General features: G+C 43.6%; 1 protein-coding gene across 3 annotated transcripts in view; it reads right to left on the bottom strand.

Moving 5' to 3' along the window:
- Positions 1 to 428: 428 nt before the first annotated feature.
- Positions 429 to 22,527, bottom strand: part of SLC6A11 (solute carrier family 6 member 11) — an 88,127-nt gene continuing 66,028 nt past the window's right edge. For all 3 annotated transcript variants that reach the window (XM_088171682.1, XM_014869756.2, XM_088171684.1), the window contains exons 8-15: positions 16,578 to 16,681; positions 11,311 to 11,435; positions 9,564 to 9,676; positions 8,162 to 8,299; positions 6,517 to 6,619; positions 5,701 to 5,801; positions 4,124 to 4,294; positions 429 to 2,768 (exon numbers count right to left, since the gene is read on the bottom strand). In XM_088171682.1, coding sequence (XP_088027808.1) covers positions 2,616 to 2,768; positions 4,124 to 4,294; positions 5,701 to 5,801; positions 6,517 to 6,619; positions 8,162 to 8,299; positions 9,564 to 9,676; positions 11,311 to 11,435; positions 16,578 to 16,681 — 1,008 coding nt within the window. In that variant the 3' untranslated portion in view covers positions 429 to 2,615. The remainder of the gene's footprint in view (positions 2,769 to 4,123; positions 4,295 to 5,700; positions 5,802 to 6,516; positions 6,620 to 8,161; positions 8,300 to 9,563; positions 9,677 to 11,310; positions 11,436 to 16,577; positions 16,682 to 22,527) is intronic.

Raw genomic sequence — 22,527 nt, 5'->3', positions numbered from 1 at the left:
CCTGGCAGGGACAATAACCTCCCCATGGGTGGCTTTGGGGCCTTGGTTCTTCAGTCTGGGTGAGTGGAGAGAAAGCCCAGGAAGGGACACTGGGTCACAAACGTTGCTGACTTGTTGGGACTTCCAAAAATGTGAATTCCTAGATTTTGGAGTGTCAATGTCAATTCAGTTTCTTCATTGCATATAAATCAATGGTTTCAGTTCTGGGAACATTTCTCTCACAGTATCATTTTCCCATGGGAGTGAGTTTTGGCTCCCTCTGAGGGAGGCACAAAATGATGGTTCTGTGCCTTCCTAAATCCAGTTTCTTCCAAATGTCCTACCCCAAGCACCTCACATTGGAAACAGCCAAATAAGACTTAGAGGATTTGAAGTCCTCTGCTAGGCCTCCACCTTGCCACACGCAAAAGAAACCTCTACAAATAAGATAAAGTAAAAATGAAATGGCTCTATTAGATTTAATGAAGTGACTTGAGACAAAGCAGTATCATAAAAATGCTTTTTTTAAGAAGTAACAGCAAGAGCTCAGAGAAGTGCTGACCGCAGGTACAGTTTTCAATATTAAGATGGATTTAGTGATTTCTAGGGAAATATTTCCTTGGTTGAAGGTCAGGAGCCATTCCTGTTGGTGACAACTCCAGGTGCTGTGTCTGAGCTCCAGTGGGTTGGAGTTGCAGAGAAGGCAGCAGGTTTTATGACATTTCTTCTGGGCTGTTTCTTGTCTCTCCCTCCAAATCCTGTGCAGTGCAGGATGCTGTTCCTCCACAGGCTTCTTACACAACCATCAAATAACAAAAACAGGCCAAGAAAAAGTTGTCCAGAACAAATTATAGTGTTTGGAGTATTATCAGGTGAAAAACCCACATCCTGAGACAGAGTTTAGGAGTTTTGATACTGGGCCATCTGCACACCTCCTGGAACAACCATCCAGCAGCTGGATCCACGTACAAAACCAGCTTTAAACCCAGGGAGTCAGTCCAGACCAAAGCCTGATGTGGCAAACCCAGCCCTGCTCCCTCTGAGCCCCTTCCCTCAGCACACAGCAATGACCTCCTGGCAGCCCTGCACACATAAAGGACCCTGCCCAACCCTGTGCTACAGAAATGCCTGCTCTGACTGCAGCCAGCCCTCCATGCCATGCACAGCCTGACCTGAGGGGCCTGGAGAGGAGCTTGGAGAGGAACCAGAACGCCCTGAGCTGGAAGGACCATCCAGTCCAGCTCCTGGTCGTGCACAGGAGAGCCCAGACCCCAGCCTGTGCCAGCAGAGCAGCTGTGCCATGTGCCATGTTCCATGTGCCATGTTCCATGTGCCATGTGCCATGTGCCATGTTCCATGTGCCACATGCCACGTGCCATGTTCCATGTGCCACATGCCATGTGCCATGTTCCATGTTCCATGTGCCATGTGCCATGTGCCATGTTCCATGTTCCATGTGCCATGTGCCATGTGCCATGTGCCATGATCCATGTGCCATGTGCCATGATCCATGTGCCATGTGCCATGTGCCATGTGCCATGATCCATGTGCCATGTGCCATGTGCCATGTGCCATGTGCCATGATCCATGTGCCATGTGCCATGTGCCATGTGCCATGTTCCATGTGCCATGTGCCATGTGCCATGTTCCATGTTCCATGTGCCATGTGCCATGTGCCATGTGCCATGATCCATGTGCCATGTGCCATGTGCCATGTGCCATGTGCCATGTGCCATGTGCCATGTGCCATGTGCCATGATCCATGTGCCATGTGCCATGTGCTGCACGTTGGCATTGCAGGATCCTGGGCTCCTCTGGAGGGGAATGACTTGTACAGACAGAGCCCTACACCTGCTCTTTCCCCCTCAGAACACCTGCAGCTCTATGAAATAACCTTCCTGTCCTGTTGGAGGAGCACACACTAACACAGGTCACTCCAGGGAGTGGGAAGTGCCAGCCAAAATTCGGGAGGGAAATGGAAAGGTGTGGGAGGTCTCCTGAGGAGCACATCCTCTCCGAGACCAGGAACTTACAGCAGCAAAATTCAGAGCCCTTCAGAACCAGCCTCTGTCCAATCTCCAGGAAAACAGGGGCTCAGGATGGGCCCATTCCACATTCCCAGCCCTGTTGAAGCCAGTGGAGGGTGAAGGGAAGGAGGTGGGAGCAGCTGAGGCGTCACCAAACTCGCCCTGAAAGGAGATTTCTTCCCAAGCAAACCACAGGACAGGCTGGTCCCCTTTATATACACACATGGACAGCTGAAATGGTCTGAAATGCTTACAGGTTAGAAGGTCTATACAACATTACACCTGCCACAAATCAAAGTAGAAAAGTTTTACAGCACATTATACAGGTCCCTCTAAAGTCTAAAAAAAAAAAAAAAACATTGACTGGAATCACCATATTACAAGAAGTCATCACTAACAGACCATATAATACTATTTCTTTTTCTTTTACAGAATCATTATGGATAGAGTAATTTAAAAAAATCACTTTTTAAACAAGTATACAATTTTCACTTTAAAATTAACTGGTTAATAAAATTCTGTGCAAAACAAGCCAGCCTCTATAATTAAGTGATTTTATTTATTTCTTTATACAAAAAAAAAAAAATAAAACAACAAAAAAGAGTTCTTTCAGAAATGTGTCTCCTTTTCTGTGATGGTGGAAATGGTGCCATCTCCTTTCAGTTTGGCATCGCAGTCATTTATTGCTGCAATGTAGGCTCCTCCTCCGAGCTTGCCCCGCATTTTCAGGTCTGAGCTAGGTGTAATCAACTTCCTGAATTTCTAGAAAATTGGAGAAATTGGAAATCATTACGGTTTTTTCTCGGTCACAGACACACCTCTCTTTAACAGATCCATTATAAAATGTCTGCTTCTCATTTATTTCCCTGTTGTGGGCACATCCTCAGACCTGCAGGCTGCACAATTCTGGAAAAATCCCACCAGACCAAAAAGGCAAAGCTCAAACCAAAGTGAATTTTTATGCTGATTTAATCATCCCCTTTCACAAAGACACTCAGCACTGTGTCTGTTCTACAGGTACATTTTGTTTCTCATTTTATCATCAATGATGCCCACTGGAAAAAAGCAAATAAACCAGAGACAGCAAAGGTGTCTTGAGCTGTGAGAAACAAAAATATACTTTCTCTTTTCTAGCACTGACATCCAGAGCAAGGTTGCTGCTCACAGCAGGGAGCTGGCTCCCCCAGCAGCTGCCAGCTGTGATTAAAACAATCCTCTTGTCATCCTGGCAGGGAAAAGATAACGACCTGTCTGCAGTGCTGCAGCTCCAGCAAAGCCTGCTCACCTGCAGGGACAGGTGGGGCTGGTGTATTGAGGAAATATTTAATGTTTAGATTTGTGCAAACGTCCTTTTTTGACTCTCTGAGACAACTAAATCATGGACAATTCACTTTTAGTTTATATACCCAGTAAAGATTTCCTAAGAAGTCTCCAGGCTGTTTTTAATCAGCTGAATGGAGTCTTTGCAATATGGACAAAATGAGGCTTTTCTGCAATGCTGAAATCCCAAATGGCTGAGTAAGATTTGTATTTTTGTTTCTTCCACTGTTGCTTCCTTCACTGCATTTCTTTGGAGCTCCCACAGAAATGAGCCACATTCCAAGCTTAAATTTCATAATAACCTCAGCCTAGACCTGAGCTAACCTGGCACCAAATGTCAGAAAATTTCACTGAATCTCTTTATTTGCCTGAGTTTCTCATTCAGAAAACCGAAATTAGGAAAACTGTCCAGAAAATGGGAATGTGGGCAACCTAGCTCCTGGAGAAAATCCTGACAGTGTGAACAAAAACCATGGGAAAAGGCAGCTGACCTGAGGGAATGGCTGGTACAAACCTTGAGGGATTTGGGTGAAGTTACAGACATTTAAAACTACAAATTGTGCTGGACAGAGCACCTTAAATCAATAGTTTTGATTAGTTTCCCACTGCAAAAAAAACCAAGAGGATTTCAGAATGAACCAGAGAAAGCCCAGAATTCTCCTTCCACTGGCGACTGAGAGCCCTAAGGCAGGGAACAGGGATGTGGCACTGCTGCTGTGATTAAAGGATGCAGGTGAGGGCTCCCAGCCCCTTCCCAGCTCTTTTTCCAGCATCACTGATCTGCAGATATCTCTCACCTCCATGAAGGTGCCTTCTGTCTTCCAGAGCTTGATGCAGATCCACAGAGGGATGCAGACCATGGAGGACAGTGCCATCATCCACCCGATGCCATAGCCCCAGTCAGGGTAGATGTACACATTGTTGTACTTCAGGGGCTTGTATTTCACCAGGAAAAAGATGAAGATGCCCTGAAACAAGCAGAGATATAGATTATTATATTATATTTGGGCAAAGTCTGCATGGGTAACAAGGATTTGGCTGAGTGTTGAGGCCAGGCCAGGCTCCCTGAGGAGGGAGAGAAGAGGGAAGCTCCTCACTCAGAGAAAAAACCCACCAGCAACATCCTCTTTTCTGTACAGCTTAAATAACACATGTCAGAGACTCCTGCAGAAACGAGCAACCTTTCAAGTTTAATCCTATTTGCCTCTTGATGACAATAAACCCTGCACTTTGATGGCAAACAGCACCTGGGCAGGAGAGATTAAGTTTTGCTACAGTGAACCAGCTGAGATTAAGTAACACGAGCTGGGCTCTTTCCAACCTGTCAGAATGAAAAAGGAAAGCCAAAATTTTTGAAGTTGCTTTAATCCAATGTGTGTATCTGCAGTTTTGCAGGCCAATGCTTTCATCCTGCCAAAAGCCCTGAAAAATCTGTCTAAATTTCTAATCAAGCAGCTTGGACCATTTCAATGTATGAAATAGAGAAGAGCTACCATGTAATTTTCTCCAAAGTGGTGAAACGAGTGCACAAGAGCAAATGGTACAGAGATAAATTCAGATTTGGTGCAAATGAGCCAGAAATTTTCCTAAATTTGCAAATGAGAACCTGGATCTCGAGGTACCCCAGCTCCTGTGGTTTGCTGTTCCATCATTGGAGTCTTACACAGCTGGAAGAGGTGTTGGCATCTAAAACTCAATTTCAAGGGCGTTCAGATCATGCTGCTTTTGGAACTTTGTCCCTGGGACACTGCCACAGGTCTGCAGAGCTGGCACCAGCTTCCTTCCCCTCCTTCACCCCTGTGGGACTGGCTTTTGGCCTCTCCTACTACTTTTAAAAGATGTCTTGTGTCCTTTGGAAAATGTCCACTCGCCCAAAGAGAGAGGAGAAAGGAGGAGAAGGGAGGAGAAAGGAAGAGAAGAGAGGAGAAAGGAGGAGAAGGGAGGAGAAGGGAGGAGAAAGGAGGAGAAAGGAGGAGAATGGAGGAGAAAGGAGGAGAAGGGAGGAGAAAGGAGAAGAAAGGAGGAGAAAGGAGGAGAAAGGAGCAAAGGACCCAGCACAAGCCTGGAGGGTCTCGAGCTGTGTGTTGGCACACAGGGTGCAATAACTACAGGGAAAAACATCCCTCTTGTTCTGGCAAATGTTCATTTAGGGCCCTGGCATTATTTTTGCTCCTATGTTTGTACATACTAAGATTTTTCACAGAATATTTAACGACTTTTACAGATCCTACAGAGTGGGCTTTTATTTGAAATACATGCTACACCTCATCAGGCGTTTTTTCTCAACTACTAGCAGCAGCAAAATTTTTAAAAAACATGTAGAGCACCCCCTCTTTATATCCAAAACAAGTTATTTTGGACAGTCTGTACTTACTGCACAAATACCTGGAGTTAGGACCATCCAGCACCACTTAATCAACGACACAGGTTTGTACCCAATCATGTCTTCAATGTTCTCATAAAAGCGATTGCTGCCTGCCCAAAAGACAAAGGAAAAGCAGATATAGAGTGCACCTGGAAGGGGTTGTCCAGGTCAGGATTTAGAGCAGTGGAGAGAAAGCACAGACAGAGCTGGGAAGGCTGAAGCTGCTCCTCTTTTCCCTGGAAAACTCCTCCCTGCCATCTGCCCATGCTTGTGGCAGGGGTTGATATAAAATTCCTGCTGCTATAAAACTTCTGGGGCTATAAAACATTTGTTTCATACAGATCATTTTATCTCTTCTCAGAGAGGGAGATCTGATTAGTGTGGCACAAGCTGTCACAAAAATATTAACATTTCATTTAGTCCTACTCTCCTTTTTCCTCCACACCTTGAGTTTTGCTTTCCTTCAAAGCATGTCTAAACCTAATATATTCTGCTTACTTGGTTTATTCTCTTCGTTGTAGAATCAGGTTGTAAACAACCCCAGCCTAAGAGTATCTATTTTATAAATAAATATAATTATATAGATGTTACAAGCTCATGTGTGAACCCAAGGATAGCTGGGCACGTGTGGTCTGCAGTTCTGTGTTGCTTTACAAAGTGAAATTATCCAGAGTGTGCATCTTTGTGGAGAAAAAGGCATTTATGACTTTTTTGGGGAGGCATGGGACTGTGGAGGGTCCCATCCATAAGGGTACAAGGTTTTCTCTTTTCTTTTATGCAAATAGGAAACTTGGATAAGAAAACAGATCAGTTTTTATCACTCACCATACACCCAGCCTATGCAGACACACTCAAATATGGCAACAAAGAGCAGGCACATCCCACTGGCTGCATAGGAGTCAAAGAGCTGAAAGACATACATCCCACCCTGGAAGAGAAAATAGGGAAGGGAAAAAAAAAACCTTAGGATGGCACCAGTGGGGATATTTCATAGCAAATCTGTTTTAATTACACTGTCAAGCTGTTGGCTCCCTGGCAATCTTCCTGCTCGAGTTGGTTCTTTCTTGAAAAAAGAATATTCATTTCTTGAGGTTTTTTTACTCTGCACTTCCTTTGGGGTGTTAAATCTGGAGTGAAGTAAATTTGGTTTTTTTCCAAAAATTCTCTCCCACTGCCCTGTTTTTCCCTCGGTTTTCACATCAAGCTGTAGATATTCCCAAGAGCTTCTGGCCTCCAGATCCTGGTTCTGTGTCTGTGTTATTAATATGTAAAATAATTAGTGAAAATGTGGTGAAAGAAGGTAAAATCTGTAGCTATCAAAATCCCTCTCTGATGGTGTAGGGACCACAAAATGAGTAAAGTGACCTAAAAAGTGTGAATGCAGCTCACAGACTTTAAGGCATATGACTGAAACAAGTCTTTATTATTTGCCACAAAGAAAAAGAAATAAGGATCATCCAATCAAGAACATTATGGTTAAAATAATAAGAATAAGAATGATTTACAGGTAAATATAAAGTATATATGTATATAAAATATCTGTTCAATGCATTATTTCACACAGAGCATCATATCTCTTATCAGAGAGGGAGATTTGATTAGTCTAATTAAATATTCATGTTCCAAGTTCCAGATTAGTCCAAGTAGGAAGGGACAAAAAGTTTTGCTCAGAGATTGGCTGCACTGATTGACATGGCCTGGTGATCTGGAAACCAAAGATGGTTTAATTTTCTCTTTTCACTTTATTTAATTTTCTTTATTTTTCTTTCCCTACAAAATGTGGTTGTTCCTGCCCAGGGTAAGCAAGCAGAAACCACGGTCAGTGTGTGTGGTTGGCTGGTGCAAAGCAGGGGGAATTTCCTTGGCAGTGCTGTGTATTTTCCATTAAAACATTTCTTGGGCTCAGCTGATAAAGCAAAGCCACTCTTCCCATGTCAGATGTTACACAGGAGCCGAGAACAATCTCTCAAGCATTGTGCTGTCACATTCCTGACAGGGAAATTTGTCTGTGGCAAAGATTCTGTAGCTGTGGAAAGGGCTTTTAACCCTTTAAGTGAGGCAGAAATAAGATGCACAGCTACAAGGTTGTCTGTCATGACAGGAAGAAAGAGCCAAGTTTATTCACAAACACACTTGGTTTTATAGCAGGACTGCAACTCCAAGAGTAAAGAAAAGGTGATTGGTTCAGAGAGAAGACACCCCATGGCCAGGGCCTGGGCACACACCACAACAGGGGTTTGATTTTGTTATTAATTCCTTTTTATTTTGACCAAATTATCACCCTGGGAGAAATTCTCCCTAGCCTTGAGCTGGACCAGCTGATGGGCTGGGAACAGAGCTGAGAAGCTCCAGCCTGGAATATTATTCAGGCTGTAATTTTCTTCCTTTCTCAATGTGTCCCACAGATTCCTGTGCTTTATGTGCTGTGGTTATGCAGACCAGCTCCCCTGCTGAAGCAGGCAGCTCTCACCTCAGTTAACATGATGAGGCCCAGGAAATAGGACACGATGGAGAGGCCGAGGATGAGCAGCTCCCTCCTGTAGCCCCTGCGGAACACCTTGGGGTACATGTCCACCACAGCTGTCACGATGCTTTCCACACACACAAACTGCAACAAAGCACAGCAAACACCCAGTGAAATCTGTCTCCTCTGCTGCTGGGGCTGGGATTTGCCACCTAACACTTGAAATATCCTCCTGTTTTCAGCACACAGGATCTCTGGGCATGCTCGGACTGGGAGGAACATCTCCAAATGTAAAAGTCCAAAGTTATGGATTTCCACCAAATTCAAACAGTTGGATTCTCTAATATTATCCCAGACTGCATCTGCCCTGTAGCAGGTGGATTCAATGAAAATGAAACCTTCCAAATGTGGCTTGAATGGGAATTAAAAAATGTACAAACCCTCCATGAGATCAAGTCACTCCAGGAACTTTTGCCAGTTTTGCCATGCATCCTCCAACCTGCCAAAGGAGCAGCAGGGTTTGGGAGAAGTTCTCTCCATTTACCAAAAGAGAGAAGTTCCCTAGAGCTCTTCAGTGCCCAAGCCAGGTACTTCTAACAAAGATGGGCAGGAACATGTTCAGTGTCTTTAAACATCAAAAAAAAGCAAAAGACCTGAGCTTCTGATTCAGAGCTCTGGAGCAAGGTTTCTAAAATTAATACCCCAAAATAGACATTGGAATAGTGAAGAGCAGAATCCAGGAACTGCTCACTTAAAAAAAAACCAAAAAAACAAAAAAACCCAGACTTTTAAGAACCTGTTAGATCATTAAAAAGAGCAGTTATTAAAAGAATTAAATTTAATGACTGAAAATGTCATGCAGAACAAGCACTGCTGAGCTTTAAAATAAAAAACTTTCTGAACCCAGTCATGCCAAGGGCTGAGCTGCATGCTAAAAATCCCAGGCACTTCACATTTTTCTTCAAGCAGTTTTTGCAATTTTTACAGTCACACAGGGACAATGACTTCAGTGCTGCCCCTTTGCTGCAGGATATGACTACACATTCCTTGCTATGGTATCTTGCAGTAAAAATACACCATAGAAAATTACATTATCACTATCTGATATTCAGCTTCAAATTTCACTGCAAAGTGCTTTAAAAATGGGCTGGTATTTTACTGAAGCGTGAATTTCAATCAGCCCTGTTGAAGTTCAGACTGATTTCCATGTTAATAATGAAAACTGGAGCCAGGCTGAACCAGCCTTTGCAGTGAATCATGAAGGAATATCCAGCATCACGACTAAGATTTGAAATAGCAGAGAATTAAGTTAGGGTTCAGTGTTTCATCAGGCTGATGCTGTTTAGATATTATTTCCACCTGTTGGGGAGGCTAAAAAAAAATCATAGAAATGGGTTTTGCTTCATACCTGACTGTCCAAGCCCAGGAAGATGAGCATCATGAAGAACAGAGCTGCCCACAGAGGAGACAGAGGCATCATGGTGACAGCTTTAGGGTAAGCAATGAATGCAAGTCCTGGTCCTGGGAAGGAATAAAGAAAGGAAAAGTTGATACTTGTGTGGGAGTGTGAGATGGAGTTCAGCTCCTCCAGAGCAGCCTGAGCTGTGGGAGAACAGCATTGCTGACACCCAAAGTGTGGCTCAGGCTGAGCAGGGCTCACTCTGCATCACTTATCAGACTCTTTTATCTGGACACACTCATTTTCTCACTTTCCCTCTTCTGCTCCCTTCCCCATACCCCTGTGGAAGCTGAGTGAGCTGACAGCAGTGTGGATGCTCAGCTGCTGGTCAGGGTCAGCCACCACAACCTGATTCTTCTGTCATGGCAGGTAAGAGGAACTGAACCCAGGGCTGAACACCTTGACAAACTCTACATCCCTCATAGTCTGAACAACTGGTGCTGAGGCTTAGCAGGAGTGGCACAACCCTGCCTGCATCCTGGCCAGAGGATGCTCAGCTTCTGTTCAGACTTCCCAGAGCTTTCTGTTCCCCTTTTTTTCTGTGTGGATGTGCAGCACTACAAACATCTCTGAATAAATCATAGTGTGTGCTCCTGTGATTGCCTTATATAACTTAGGAACATATCCTGGAGTCTTTATTTTTTTCCTAACCTGGTGCAAGGCAAAAGTTGGTTCCCATCCTGCTCTGATTTTGGGTGTTGCTGCTGCTGTTGCAGTGTAACATTGGCTACAAATTTAGAGAAATCTTCAAAATACAACATTTGATTACTCCTCAGATCTGCTAAGACACCTTCTCACCTTGCTCATATTTTCCTGTTTTAATTTACCAGCTGCTTTTTCAGAAGTCAGCCAGCTTTGAAAGCAGGGGCACAAAGGCCCTCCCCCAGACAATAAAGGAGAACTCTGTGCTGCTGCTGCTGCTGCAAAGACTTCAGCTCAGACCTGTCACACTCTGCTGCTTCTTCATTTAAAGCAGCATTTACAAGCTCCTATAATGAAGTGCAAGACAGTTGTATTGAGGGATTTAGGAGAAGATAAATATTTTCCATGAGAGCATCAGTGAAACCCTGCTTGTTTTGCAGTTTTCCTGAGATTAACTCCATGAGAGTAATTTCTCTTCCTTGACAGGAATTGCATTGCATTGGGGTTTTTTTTTCTGTTATTTTTCTTCTGCTTGAGGGTGCTACAGCCACAAAAGTGTGGAGTAACTTCCATTGGATGCACAGCTCCAGTGGTGGTTGTGGATGGTTAATTTTTCAATAATCTGGGCCTGTGTGCCTGTCTGGCTTCTCATTTTAACAGCTTTTTTTCTTTAATATCCTATTTCTTTTTTCTTTATTTTTTTTTCCAGAGGGAACAAATATTTGTGGATTTTAGTCTGTCTCATTGAAAGTAGGTGGAATGCAGATGAGGATTAACACAACTGAGTTTGTCTCTGCTAAACAACATTCTGGATGCCCAGCTGCAGTAATTTTGTGTAGCAAGGGCTCCTTGAATTCATGAATTTGGTTCTATGCACAGCAACATTCATATTTCTCACACACAAATATCTGGCCACAAAAATAGTTCAGAACTCTTCCTGCAGCAGTTGTTCCATTGAATCATCTCATCCACAGGCCATGGCACAGACTGTGAACTCTGACCACATCCTCTGGGCATTTTTTTGTTAACTCAGAAATCTGCTTTTGGAACTTACCTGATTCTGCAACTTCTGCAATGGGCACGCCTTGTTCATAAGCCATAAATCCAAGAACTGAAAAGATAGCAAAACCAGCAACAAAGCTTGTGCCACTGTTCAAGCAGCAGAGCATGATGCAGTCTCTGAAAATATAAATAAAAAACACTGCAGTTGATCTCCAGAGCTGGGGATTCTTTCATCCACTGTGCCAGAGGATTGACAGAACCCTGGGCTGCAGGAATGGAAAGCAAGTTGTTCATTAACAGTAAGGTCCCAACTCAAATTATTCCTGAGAGCAACCAGGAATTAGCACGTGCAGGAGGACACCATCAGAATATCAGAATCAGAATTCCTTGCTCGTGTTTTAACTGCTGGAGTTGCAAACCTGTTGCAAGTCACTTGCTGTTTTCCAGTAAAATCTTTAAAAAACATGTACAACTATGTAAAACATGTAGTAATTCTTAAGAACAATTTCTCCATAATAATTATTCTAATAAATTCCAGAGAGTGTGAACTCATTAATAAACTCTATAAAAATGGTAACATTTGTTTCCTGGGTGGGGAAATCCTGTGGTCAGATCTCAGCTCCTTCTATCCCCGTTAAAGAACATTGGCAAAATATATCCATGCAAAATAGAGCTGCAGCTGGGTTTCTAGACATATTTAAGAGGCTGTGGGAATGAAAAGCACCGTACATAATCTGGAAGTGTGTGCATGCCTAAAAAAAGTGTGTAAAAAGAGGCAAAGGCAGTGCAGGGACAGAGATCTCTCAGACAAACACATCCCACACTTCAAACCACGGCAAGGAAAGGCCAAGGTGAAGAAGGATTTCTTTGCCCAGACTGGAAACGTCACAAGAGTAAATCACTTTAAAGAAAGGGAAGATCCTGTTGCAGAAAGGTGTGATTTCCCCCAGAGGAAGGGAAATATTGTTCCTGCTGCTCTGAGAGCTCTCCAGGCGTGACAGATGATGAGGCTGTGATGATTTATGCTGACAGTCACTCCTTGAAGACTGTTTGCCACGAGAGACAGCTGTGTACTTGAGAAAGTAATAATCTAACCCAGATGTCTGAGGTAAATTAGGGCTCTAACCCACAGAAACACGAGCCTGGAGCTGTCTCGAGCCATCCCTTAATCTGCTTTTTCCCCATCCCACTGTGGCTCTGAAGCAAATTTTTGTGCAAGTTATCAATAAGAAGAAAGGATCTTGTAAAATCCAGCAAGTTCTGAATTCACAGCTTCAATAATTCAGTAAAGAATCACATCTTTGTCACAGATTTGCCTTGAGAATCAGAGACAATTCCTACTTCAAAGTCCTGGCAATTATTCCCTCAACATTTCTCTGCTAATCTCCCTGCCTTGCCGTTTGTCTCATTCAGTTATTTTTATCCTGTAACATCATCTCATCGATTTTTGGAGCTCAAAGTGAGGCGAGCACTTCCAGCACCTTGTTCCCTCACTGAAGAGCCCAGCAGTGTCTCCCACATCTGCCCAAAGCTCTTCTGACACCCCCGGGACCCACCTGAGCCCCAGGGACACACATTCCCCAGCCAGGGAGCACCTTGGCATTCCTGAGCTGCAAAGGCAAGGATCAGCCCAGCCTCTGGGCCATGGGAGGCTTGGGCTCCCTCTCATCACCTCAGCTATGCTTCATTTCAACTATTGGTTTGGGAAGGTTTTATTGTTTTCACAGCAATTTCAGAGTAAAAACAATCTCTGTGGCACACCATCTACAAATTGCTAATAGATGCCCAGCAATGAAAAAGAATGAATATTCCCATTTGTAATGGACACTCAGACAGGGACAAGTGCAGTGATGTTCACACTTTTTGCATGCCTGGACTCTAACTCTGCTCATTTGCAGTGAAATACTTGCTGAAAATACAATTCTAACCCTTATTTATTGACTTTTCATATGAAATTCTCTTCATAATTATGCCCAGCCAGGTCAGTTCTACATTTTGGACGTTTTAAAGTAAAATATCAATCCACAATAAAGGACTGAAGAGCACAGAGGCCTTTGTGCTTTGCAGAGATACAAAACAATGAAAAATCAGCCCTTTCCTGACCTTCTCAGTGAATTTCAGCTCTAAAGAGCTCTGGAGGGACTCTCACCCCACCTCTCTCACCTCAGGAGCTGGTGAGTTCAACACTGAGAAATTAAAACTGAGTGTGACGAAACCCTGTCTATAGGAGAGGTCAGCAAGATGAATTTTATAATCCTTTGAGGGGGAAAAAGAGAGATCCTGCTTTGGGGGGATGCAGCCAGATGATGGGCACAGGCTGTTTTCTTCAGATAAGATTTGGTTTCGATAATTCCCTGCTTCAAATGCAGTCTGAAAGAGATATTTCCTACTGAGGAAGGGCTGGAGCCCCTGGCAGGATCTGCTGCTCCCTCCTCCAGCAGGGACAGAGCCCAGCTGGACAATCCCACAGAACCAGAGGATCCCAGGGATCTCCACTCTCAGGGAAGTCTGGCAAACCACAGCACCACGGTACAAATTATCTGCAGGATAAGAACTCATTTCTCCAAGGAAATGAGAAAAAGGGGATTTTCATCCCCTCCAGCCAGTGAGGTTCCTGTTCTTTTCAGACACCACCACCTCAGCTGAATGGGTTCATCCCCAGGGAGGCAGTCACAGCTTTTTGGGGACCCTCATAAAAATATAACCTCCTAAAAATATAACCTTGAAAAAATACAACCTCGTAAAAATATAACCTCCAGCTGCCCTTCCCTTGGCTTTGCAGAAGTTCTACCACCCCCTCAGCTCCTGGTTTTTATCCCATAGGCAGAAGTAACCTGTAGTTCAGGGTTTGCTTTTTTCTTCTATGGGAAGGAAAACTGGAAGGAGGATCTGGATCCATTGATTGTGAAACCAATGAGTTTTAAAACACAAGTGCTCAGGAACCATTGGAAGGGCAACATGAATTTTTTATGTGCACCCTTGGCAGGAGGACATCAGAGCCTGACTGAAGCTCAGACTGATTTCAAGTGAAAGGAAAACTTCAAATTTTTATGAAAACTTCACATTCTTCCAATTTAAACTCCTGCCAATCACCTGAATAATTCAAGATGTGCATCACTTCTCCTCTCCCTGCCTGACAGGCAGGACACTTCTGAAAATTCATCCTGCCTTCCTTAAGGAGCTTCTCTGAGCCCACAGAGCCCCTGGCACCCCTTCCCTGCATTTATGGATTCCTCAAGACCCAACTGAGAAATTCCCATTTATCTTTTCCTCCCAGACTAAAAACTTGACAAAGGACAAATTTTCAGGTCATAAAAGTTTTGTCCATGTGTGAAATCACTCCTTTATCTCCTGCTCCACAGGGGGAACGGGGGAGCTGATCCTGGGCTTGTACCTGGGGATGGATTTGGGATTCTGAGCTGGGCAAAAATCAGAGGGAGCATCATCATCCCTGTGGGGAAACACTGCCTGCCAGGGCTTGCAGCTTCTCAGAGGAGTCACTTGGGACACAAACTCTGGGGCATCCAGGGAGGAGCTGGTTTTGTGGTTTTTTCAGTGAAAGATACGTAAGGATGATAAAAACTCATTTCCTGTTCAAAGACACGAAGTGACTTTTGCAATTCATTTACCACGTTAATGAATTAAATCAGGTCTAAATCTTAAATTCACAAGGCCCACATGCAGTTCAGACTTTCCCATTTCCCACTGAAACACCCCTTGCCATTATTTTCCACTGCAATTTTCTCTTAGGGGGAAAAAATGGAATAAAACAGAGCAGAAAATAACAATGTTATGATCAGACTGTGGGGATTGCAGAAGGAAAACCCCCAGCTTGATTTCATTTTTTTTAAAGTTGTAACAGTTTTTAGTTAATTTTTTTTAAGGTTTAACTTTTTAAAGTTTTTTAAAGGTTTCATTTTTTTAAAGTTTTAAAGTTTTTTAAAGCTGGTTAGAATACAAAATAGTGGTTTTCACATCAGAGCTCAGTTTATGTCTTGCCCTGCCCAGCTTGGCCAAGTTCTGCTCTTCACATCTGTCCTACCCCTTCTCTCAGACTCGTTAAAAATCACACATCAGGACCCATCAACATCTGTTTCTAAGCTGGGAAATTTGGGAAATGTGAAGGGAACTGTGGAGCCTGGATGGAGTAAAAGGTGCTCAGCTGCAGCATCCTGGATGTTCAGGAGCTTCAGAGCAGAGTTTCACCAGCTGAGCTCCAGGGTGAGGGGGAAGGAAGGAAAATTCCATAAGCACACACATCCAAACTCCTGATTTTTCTAAAAGAATAAACACCTCAGGAAAAGCATTCCTGCACTCCTCGAGGCACTGACAATTTCTAGCTGGGATACAACTGGAAAGAAATAGGAATCAAGCTGAATAAGAGAGGAAAGGAGTGGTGCCTTTGCTAAAGCATCACTTGTGCTAATTAGGGAAAAGGTTCATTACCAGCAGCTCTGGAGGTTGTGGGACTCACACCACTTTCTGCAGCAAAACATTTTGTCTTGCTAAGACATGGAAAGAAGGAGCATTTCCTAAAACTTTCTCCTAAACTATGGAAGTAAAAATGTAATTTAGATTTTTTTAAAAAGTGGTTTGTTTGGGGTTCTTTTGCTTTTGGACTGTGTTATTTCCTTTATAGAAAAATGAAATTTTAATTCTCTGTCTGGAGATCATAATGGAGTCGCTACAACCAAACTGTCCCTGTAGGAATTTTAGGAAAACTAATTCAATAAGCATGGATTCCAGAAGAAAAGAGCAGTGCTCATATTGCTGCCCATGCCAGTAACGTGGAATGGGGGCTCTGAGTAAATCATATCCTTTGGGCATTGACTCAGGACAGATTAAAACCTCCTGAAGTCATTGGTAATTCCCTCCTTGGGAATATGGAGGTAAGCCACGAAATGCTCCCCATACCCCAGGGTTGGGGCTTGCAAACTTCCCAAAAAATGGGGAAAAGTGGCAGTCAGAGCACAGACCAAACTGAGGTGATTTTTAATGGCAATTTTCGGTAGTACTTTTAAAAAGCAGCGTAAGTAATGCACAGACATTCGATTATACCTGCCTGAAATCCTGTATTTTTACATGAAATTTGTATCTCTGTGTGTACTGAGGGGTTGTAGAAGGCTCAGATTTGACCAAAAAAAGGGTGAAAACACCACAATTTGGAGCAGAGTTCCTCTGGAGCAGCTCCAAGAAACACTCCAGATCTCTGCCCTACAAAACCCTGTGTGTGTGCTTATGGTTCTCCACGGAGGAAAGGAAAGGGAAGTGATTCCAAAAGCCAGCCCAAGGGCAGAGCTGCAGCGTGGGAGGTGTTACCTGTAGCAGTTGTTGTTGTAGTTGTTGTAGCTCCCCAGGGCTGTCAGGCAGCCCAGGCAGATGGCGTAGGAGAAGAAGATCTGTGTGCCAGCATCCACCCACACCTGGGGACACAGAACAGCGAGAGCTTCACAAAAGCAGCCAGGAGAAATCACCCTCCCCGAAAACATGGGCTGCAGGTCTGCACAGGCGGCTCTGCAGGGTAAGAGGCTCTGGCAAAGCTTTTACAAATCACAACTTTACAAAAAAAATGTGCTGGGAGGGAAATTCCCCTCCCCATCCCAGATGGTCTTTACAGGCTCAGCCTAAAGTAGAAAGGGAGATAGAATTCCTAGAGAAGAACCTCACCCATTAAATTCATTAATTGTTTTTAGATAGTTTTAGTATCACCTGCATTTATCTCACTCCCACTGGACAGTTATTTATTAACATTTAAAAATTTAACGTGAATAAATGCTCTAAAGACAAAATTCCTAGATAATACATCAATTAAGCTGGGAAAGAAGGGATAACTTCTCCAGGGAAAGAATGTTTTTAGCAAAATGTAATGGATCCAACAGGTACAAAAGTACAGTTCTGGTCGCTGTCCAATCAACAAGTAAAAGTTCTGTAGAGCTTAACGAGTCAGTAGCTTTCTAATGTCATTGTGGGAACATTTATATCCTGAAGTGATGCAAACAATTTTAAATCAGAGAAAAGGAAGCGTGAGTTAACACAGTGAGATTCTTCTCCTCAGAGCAACCTCAGAACATTAATGAGCAGGTTCATTTTACTTTAAAAGTACTGCAACAAAGCAATTTATTTCACTTGACCAGTGTGGATGTGTTCCCACTGGAGCTGGAGGTACCCTTGAAGTGCTGGTTTTAAATGGGAGTGATATGGAGAGCCCAAACCCACACAGCAATCCAATAAAATCCTGCTCCTGTTTCCCTGGGATAAACGATCTCTTTAAGTCCTTTGTTAAAGCAGAGCAACCAAAACACCAAACCCTGAGTGATAATCAGAGAGGGAACACAGGGAATGATTTCAGGACTAATAACAGCCATCAAATCCTCCTAAACACACAGAGGGGATGTGTTTGTTTTACATCTGATCAAGTGAGACCTTGCTCTTTGGAGCTGTTGAGTGTTTCTGTTTAGAAATAACATTAAGATCACCTTTGATTTACATCAGAGGCTTAAAGGGTTGCATTGCTGTCACGCTGAATAAGACACAGCTGGCAGAGCTTCACCACTGCTGAGGAAAAGCTGCACACACGGAGGCTTTTGACAGACAGGCTCTTTAACAGGACTGGAAGCTCCCAAAAAGCTGTGAGGAGCGTGGGTCAGCTGAAAATGCACCGTCTGCTGGGGCCCAGACAAAAGCTGGGAAACTGGAAACTGGATCAACACATGGATCCTTCCCTTCCTGTCCTCCCACAGCTGCAGGGCAGAGCACTCCGAGGAGCACAGCCCTCCCTGCTGGCATAGGAATGATTATCCCAGCCCTGCTGGAAGTGGGGACACAGGAGAACTGTGCTGGGAGGGTGTGGAAGGGGCAAACAGCTGGTCTGGAGCCAGAGTTAACTGATAAGGTTTACTCCTGAAAGGAATTTGATCAAGGCCATTGGTATGGACACCGAGGAGAAGAAGATGAGCAAGAAGAATCCTGCAGCTGGGAAAAGTATTTCTTGAAAAGTTTTGTGAAAAACAGTGGTGGTGACTGCTTTGCACCAATGAACAAAGTGTAAACTTTGTAGAGTGTATAATAGACAGCGTGCTGCTGTAATAAACAGAAATTAGCCTTCTGAAATGTAGTGTGTCTATTTGTGTTTTATGTCTGCCCCAACAGGGACAGAAGGGACAGAAGGGAGCAGCTCCAGAGCTGCTGGAGCAGAGAGCACAGCCCTCTGGAACTCCTGTGCCCAGACAGGAAAGCAGATCAACTCTGGCCACAAGTGATGCTGTTTCCTTCAAAGGAAACAAAGACTGTCACATCCTACAGGGATTCAGCCGAAAAAGTGACAAACACTCTATAAGAAACATCTTCTGCAAGGAAACATTCACATATCCTGGAAAACTGGAACCAGACTGAAGAGTGTTTTTGTTGCACTCCATGACATCAGTCTAGAAATTCCCTCAGAACTTAGGGCTGATGTTTAAATAGGAATGGAGAAGCAATTTTATTTGCTGAATGGAATAATAATGGAATGGAATAATACACAGCTTCTTTTGGGTTGTATACTCAGAGGACAAGTAACATTTAATCTGTTCAGGTTTCTAAAATGACAAAAAGTGATCAGCAGAGTGGCAAACAGGAACATAAATTCAGAAGCCATAGGTAGATTTTCTGTGGCTGAAAAAACCCGAGAGCTGGACTAACCCTGGTATGTATTGCCAGACACACCAACACTTTAAACCTTGAAGGTGACATTTCAGATCAGCTCTCCATCTCCTTGCCCCAACAGCCAGGGACCATCTGACATTCAGCCTCAGACTGCAGCACTCAGGTCATGGCTGGAGAATTTGGGGAGGTCTCAAATTGTTTATTAGTCTATGTCACCCCAGCCTGGCCATTCACAAAGGCCACCTCAGGGGAAGTTGTTCTCATTCCAACCTGTCATGGGCACAGATGGGCTCTTGAAGACACCAATCCCAAATCCAGGGGCAATCCAGGGTTTGTGGCTCATGGGCACAAAACCATTATGGGATATTTCTGAGAGTGCTGAGCCTCTTTCCAGGCAGAACAATGACATTCTGAAGGGCAGGGACACAGAGGCAAACTTGGGGCAGCAGCTGGGACAGGAGAGGACATTTTTCTGAAAGGTGACACAGCTTTTCTGCCTTTTCTGACCTTTTCTGCCATGACTCCAGACCAGAGGAAAGGACTTTACTCATGCACCAGAGAACGCCCTGTTGGTGCTTTATGAACTTTGGACCTTGAAAACCCTTAGGTTAGCAATAATTAATTCAATTTAGCATTCACAAATTTGGGATTGGAATTGTTTTATAGCTTCTATCAGCTCCTACCTTGAAGGATGGAACCAGACTCTTTTAGCTTTTTTGATCTCACATAAAAAGCTTCCATGCTGAAGCACGATTAAAATTGAAGCACAAAAATTTTGATAACTAACCCTAATATTTGGAAAATCGCAATTTCAAAGGACAGAACCTTACAAAACAATAAACAGCAGCATTCTCTACAAAAACCAGAAAGTGCTGCTCTGCAACATCCAGCTCTCAAATCTGGCAATGCCCCCGTTTTAATCTGTCTGGGTAACCTCAATTTGGCCTTCTTGTGGCAGGTCTAGGACACAATCTCCATTTCCATGGGTGTTTTCTCTGCCCAGGGAGATGAATTGAGCTGGCCAAACACAGGATGCTGCTGTCTGGAGGATGCCCTGCCTCCTTTGTAGCTCAGGCAATGAAAGCAGGGTGAGGAAGGAAGAAGGGGGATGTGCTGTAGTGCAGACAACAAAACCCTGCTCTGGAGAATTAAGTTCTTTTCATGTCCCTGCCATAAAGTTTCTGTGGGATGTTATGTCCATAAATCACTTCAAGCAACCTTTTCTCATATGTTCCTTGACTTGGCTATCCCTTAATGGGGGTCCAAAGCAAAGGACAAAGTTACTGAGCACTCACTGCTGCAGATAAAGTGAAATAAAGTCACTTCTTGAACAACTAAAAAACCCCCACTGCTTAACAAACCAACCTCAGACTGAAAACCTCCAGAAGAGTGACAGGCCCTCATTTTAGTCTCAATGCAAATGTCTTTCTGTCAGTAAGATGGGGTCATGCCATACACTGAAAATAAAATAAATGAGGTGTCTGAAGCATAGGGCCAGTGCAGAAATAAGTCCCTTTGCAGGGCTATTTTTTTGTGATGATCAAGCCTTAGGCAGTGAATTTAGAGGGCCAAGCAAGGAGTGAGAGGGTTAAAACAAAATCATGCACAACTGTCCTGAGATGAGCTCAGTGCCTGAACAAAGCAGAGACCTCGGGGACACCCTGTGGGATGTGTTGATGTGGATTATTTCCATCATGCATGGAATAAAAAATACTGGTGCTCACCTGAAGGAATATCTCAGACTCCAGGGGCTCCTCTAACCCTGTACCTTCCCTTTGCTTTCTGTGCTCTCTGGACATATTTTGAATAAGCTGCAGTGCAGCTGTTATGGAATCTTCCTGTGGCTGCAGGAACATCTCCCAGGACACTCTGACTTTAACTGGCCCTTCCTCCATGACAAACAGATGAAAAACTCAAAATTTTGTTTGTAGTTGTGTAAAAAAAAGTTGTGTAAAATTGTTCCACGTGTGGGGAACATGGGAAAATCAGGCAGTTATTTTCAGTCTGATCATCCCAAAATATAGTCAGGGCTTTTACAAAAATAAAATATATTCTGTTGTCACCTGAGAAGGTTCATTTTACAGCCCAGGGGTTGATGTGCAGCTTCTCTCGTGAGGGTAAAGCAGCACACAGGTCCCCCCTTCTCTTTAGGCAGCATTCTAAATTTCATTTCACAGGTTTCTCAGTGGCACCAGGTCCTTGTGACACTGCTCAGGTGACATCTGGGGTTCCAGTGTAATGGCTGAGCCGAGGGAGCTGCCACATCCAGGGGTCTCCATATAAACAGGAACAATAATGGAGCACCAGGAGGATTCTCCCAGTAAATAAAATTAATATCTTGGTTTTCTGTGTGTCCCTGGCCTTTCCTACAGCCCACACAGCTCTGGTTGCTTCCTTGAGAATTCCTGTCAAAATCAAAGGCATCCATTTCCCATTGAAGCCCAAGCACTGGCTGGAATCTGTAACATCATAAATACCAACTTCTTTTTTTTTTTTTTCTCATTCTTAACAGTGAGGTTGAACACCAAAGCTCAAAGCAGCCTTAATTCCAGAGTGTTAATGACAGTCCCATCATGAAGCACTGCCTGAGAATATGGGAGAGCTCACAGACCCATTAAAACCTCTGCTTGCTCTTTAAAACGTGATGTTCCAAATGCTGACAGTCATTTATTTCCCATTTTGTTATCAGAGAACGAGCAATCACTCCAGATTTTCTTTTAATTTAAATTATTCATTACTTTTTGATGAATCTCAGCAGTTGTTTGTATTTTAAAAGGCAGTTTGCCTTTGGTTTCAAATTAGAATTTTAAAAATAAAGCCGTGTCTGTCAGGAGATAATAAATGAAATTTCAAGGTTAGGGCATAGAATAATTGCAGCATTTTATCACAAATGCCTGAATAAAACAACCTGTTACCAGACAGGTTTAGGTGTGACAGGACTGGAGGAAATAATCAAAATGTCAGGTCTTGACCCTGGGGTAACACCTCCACTTAGAGTGACCCCATCAGACATGGGACAATTAGCAGCAGGTTTAATTACAAGCACTAACAGAAGCTTGTGGAGAATCAAAGGGTTTCAAAAGTACCTGCCAGACCTCTCCCTAACAAAGGCTTCCTTCTTCTCCTCTGGAATGGGGGAGAGGTTCTGGGAGTGCTGCCTTTGGCAGCTCCAAGCCCTGCTGGAAGAGCTCAGAATAATTTCTGACATAAACGATAGGAAACCCTCAAAATAAATAAATAAAAAAAAAAGCAGTTTCTAACAGCTTTGGGAAAAAGCCAAAGTCCCAGTTTCACCTGTGCTTTCATCTCCAGTATCCTGGGAAGTTATTTTCTATCAGTGGGTCATTCAAGATGCTTTCAGTGCCCAGCTGGAGCACCTGCCTGGGAGGAGCTGGGATTGGAAACCAGGGGAAATTTCTGTTTTCACCCCACAGAAAACATGAGGTGCTCGTGCTGTGAACCTTCCCAAAAATTCAGGGTTCACTCACATGGAGAAACAGACCCCACCAGGGTGTTCTGACCTTGCTGAAGTTCCCCACACAGAGAGCTTTAAGATTTTCTATTTACAGCACTCCCTTTTCCAGTCTTAGGTCCCAGGTCTATCTAATAAAGGACAATTTTATTC

Source organism: Sturnus vulgaris, chromosome 11, assembly GCF_052056855.1.
Source record: "Sturnus vulgaris isolate bStuVul1 chromosome 11, bStuVul1.hap1, whole genome shotgun sequence".
Lineage (NCBI taxonomy): Eukaryota > Metazoa > Chordata > Aves > Passeriformes > Sturnidae > Sturnus > Sturnus vulgaris.
This window is presented reverse-complemented; position numbering and strand designations above follow the sequence as displayed.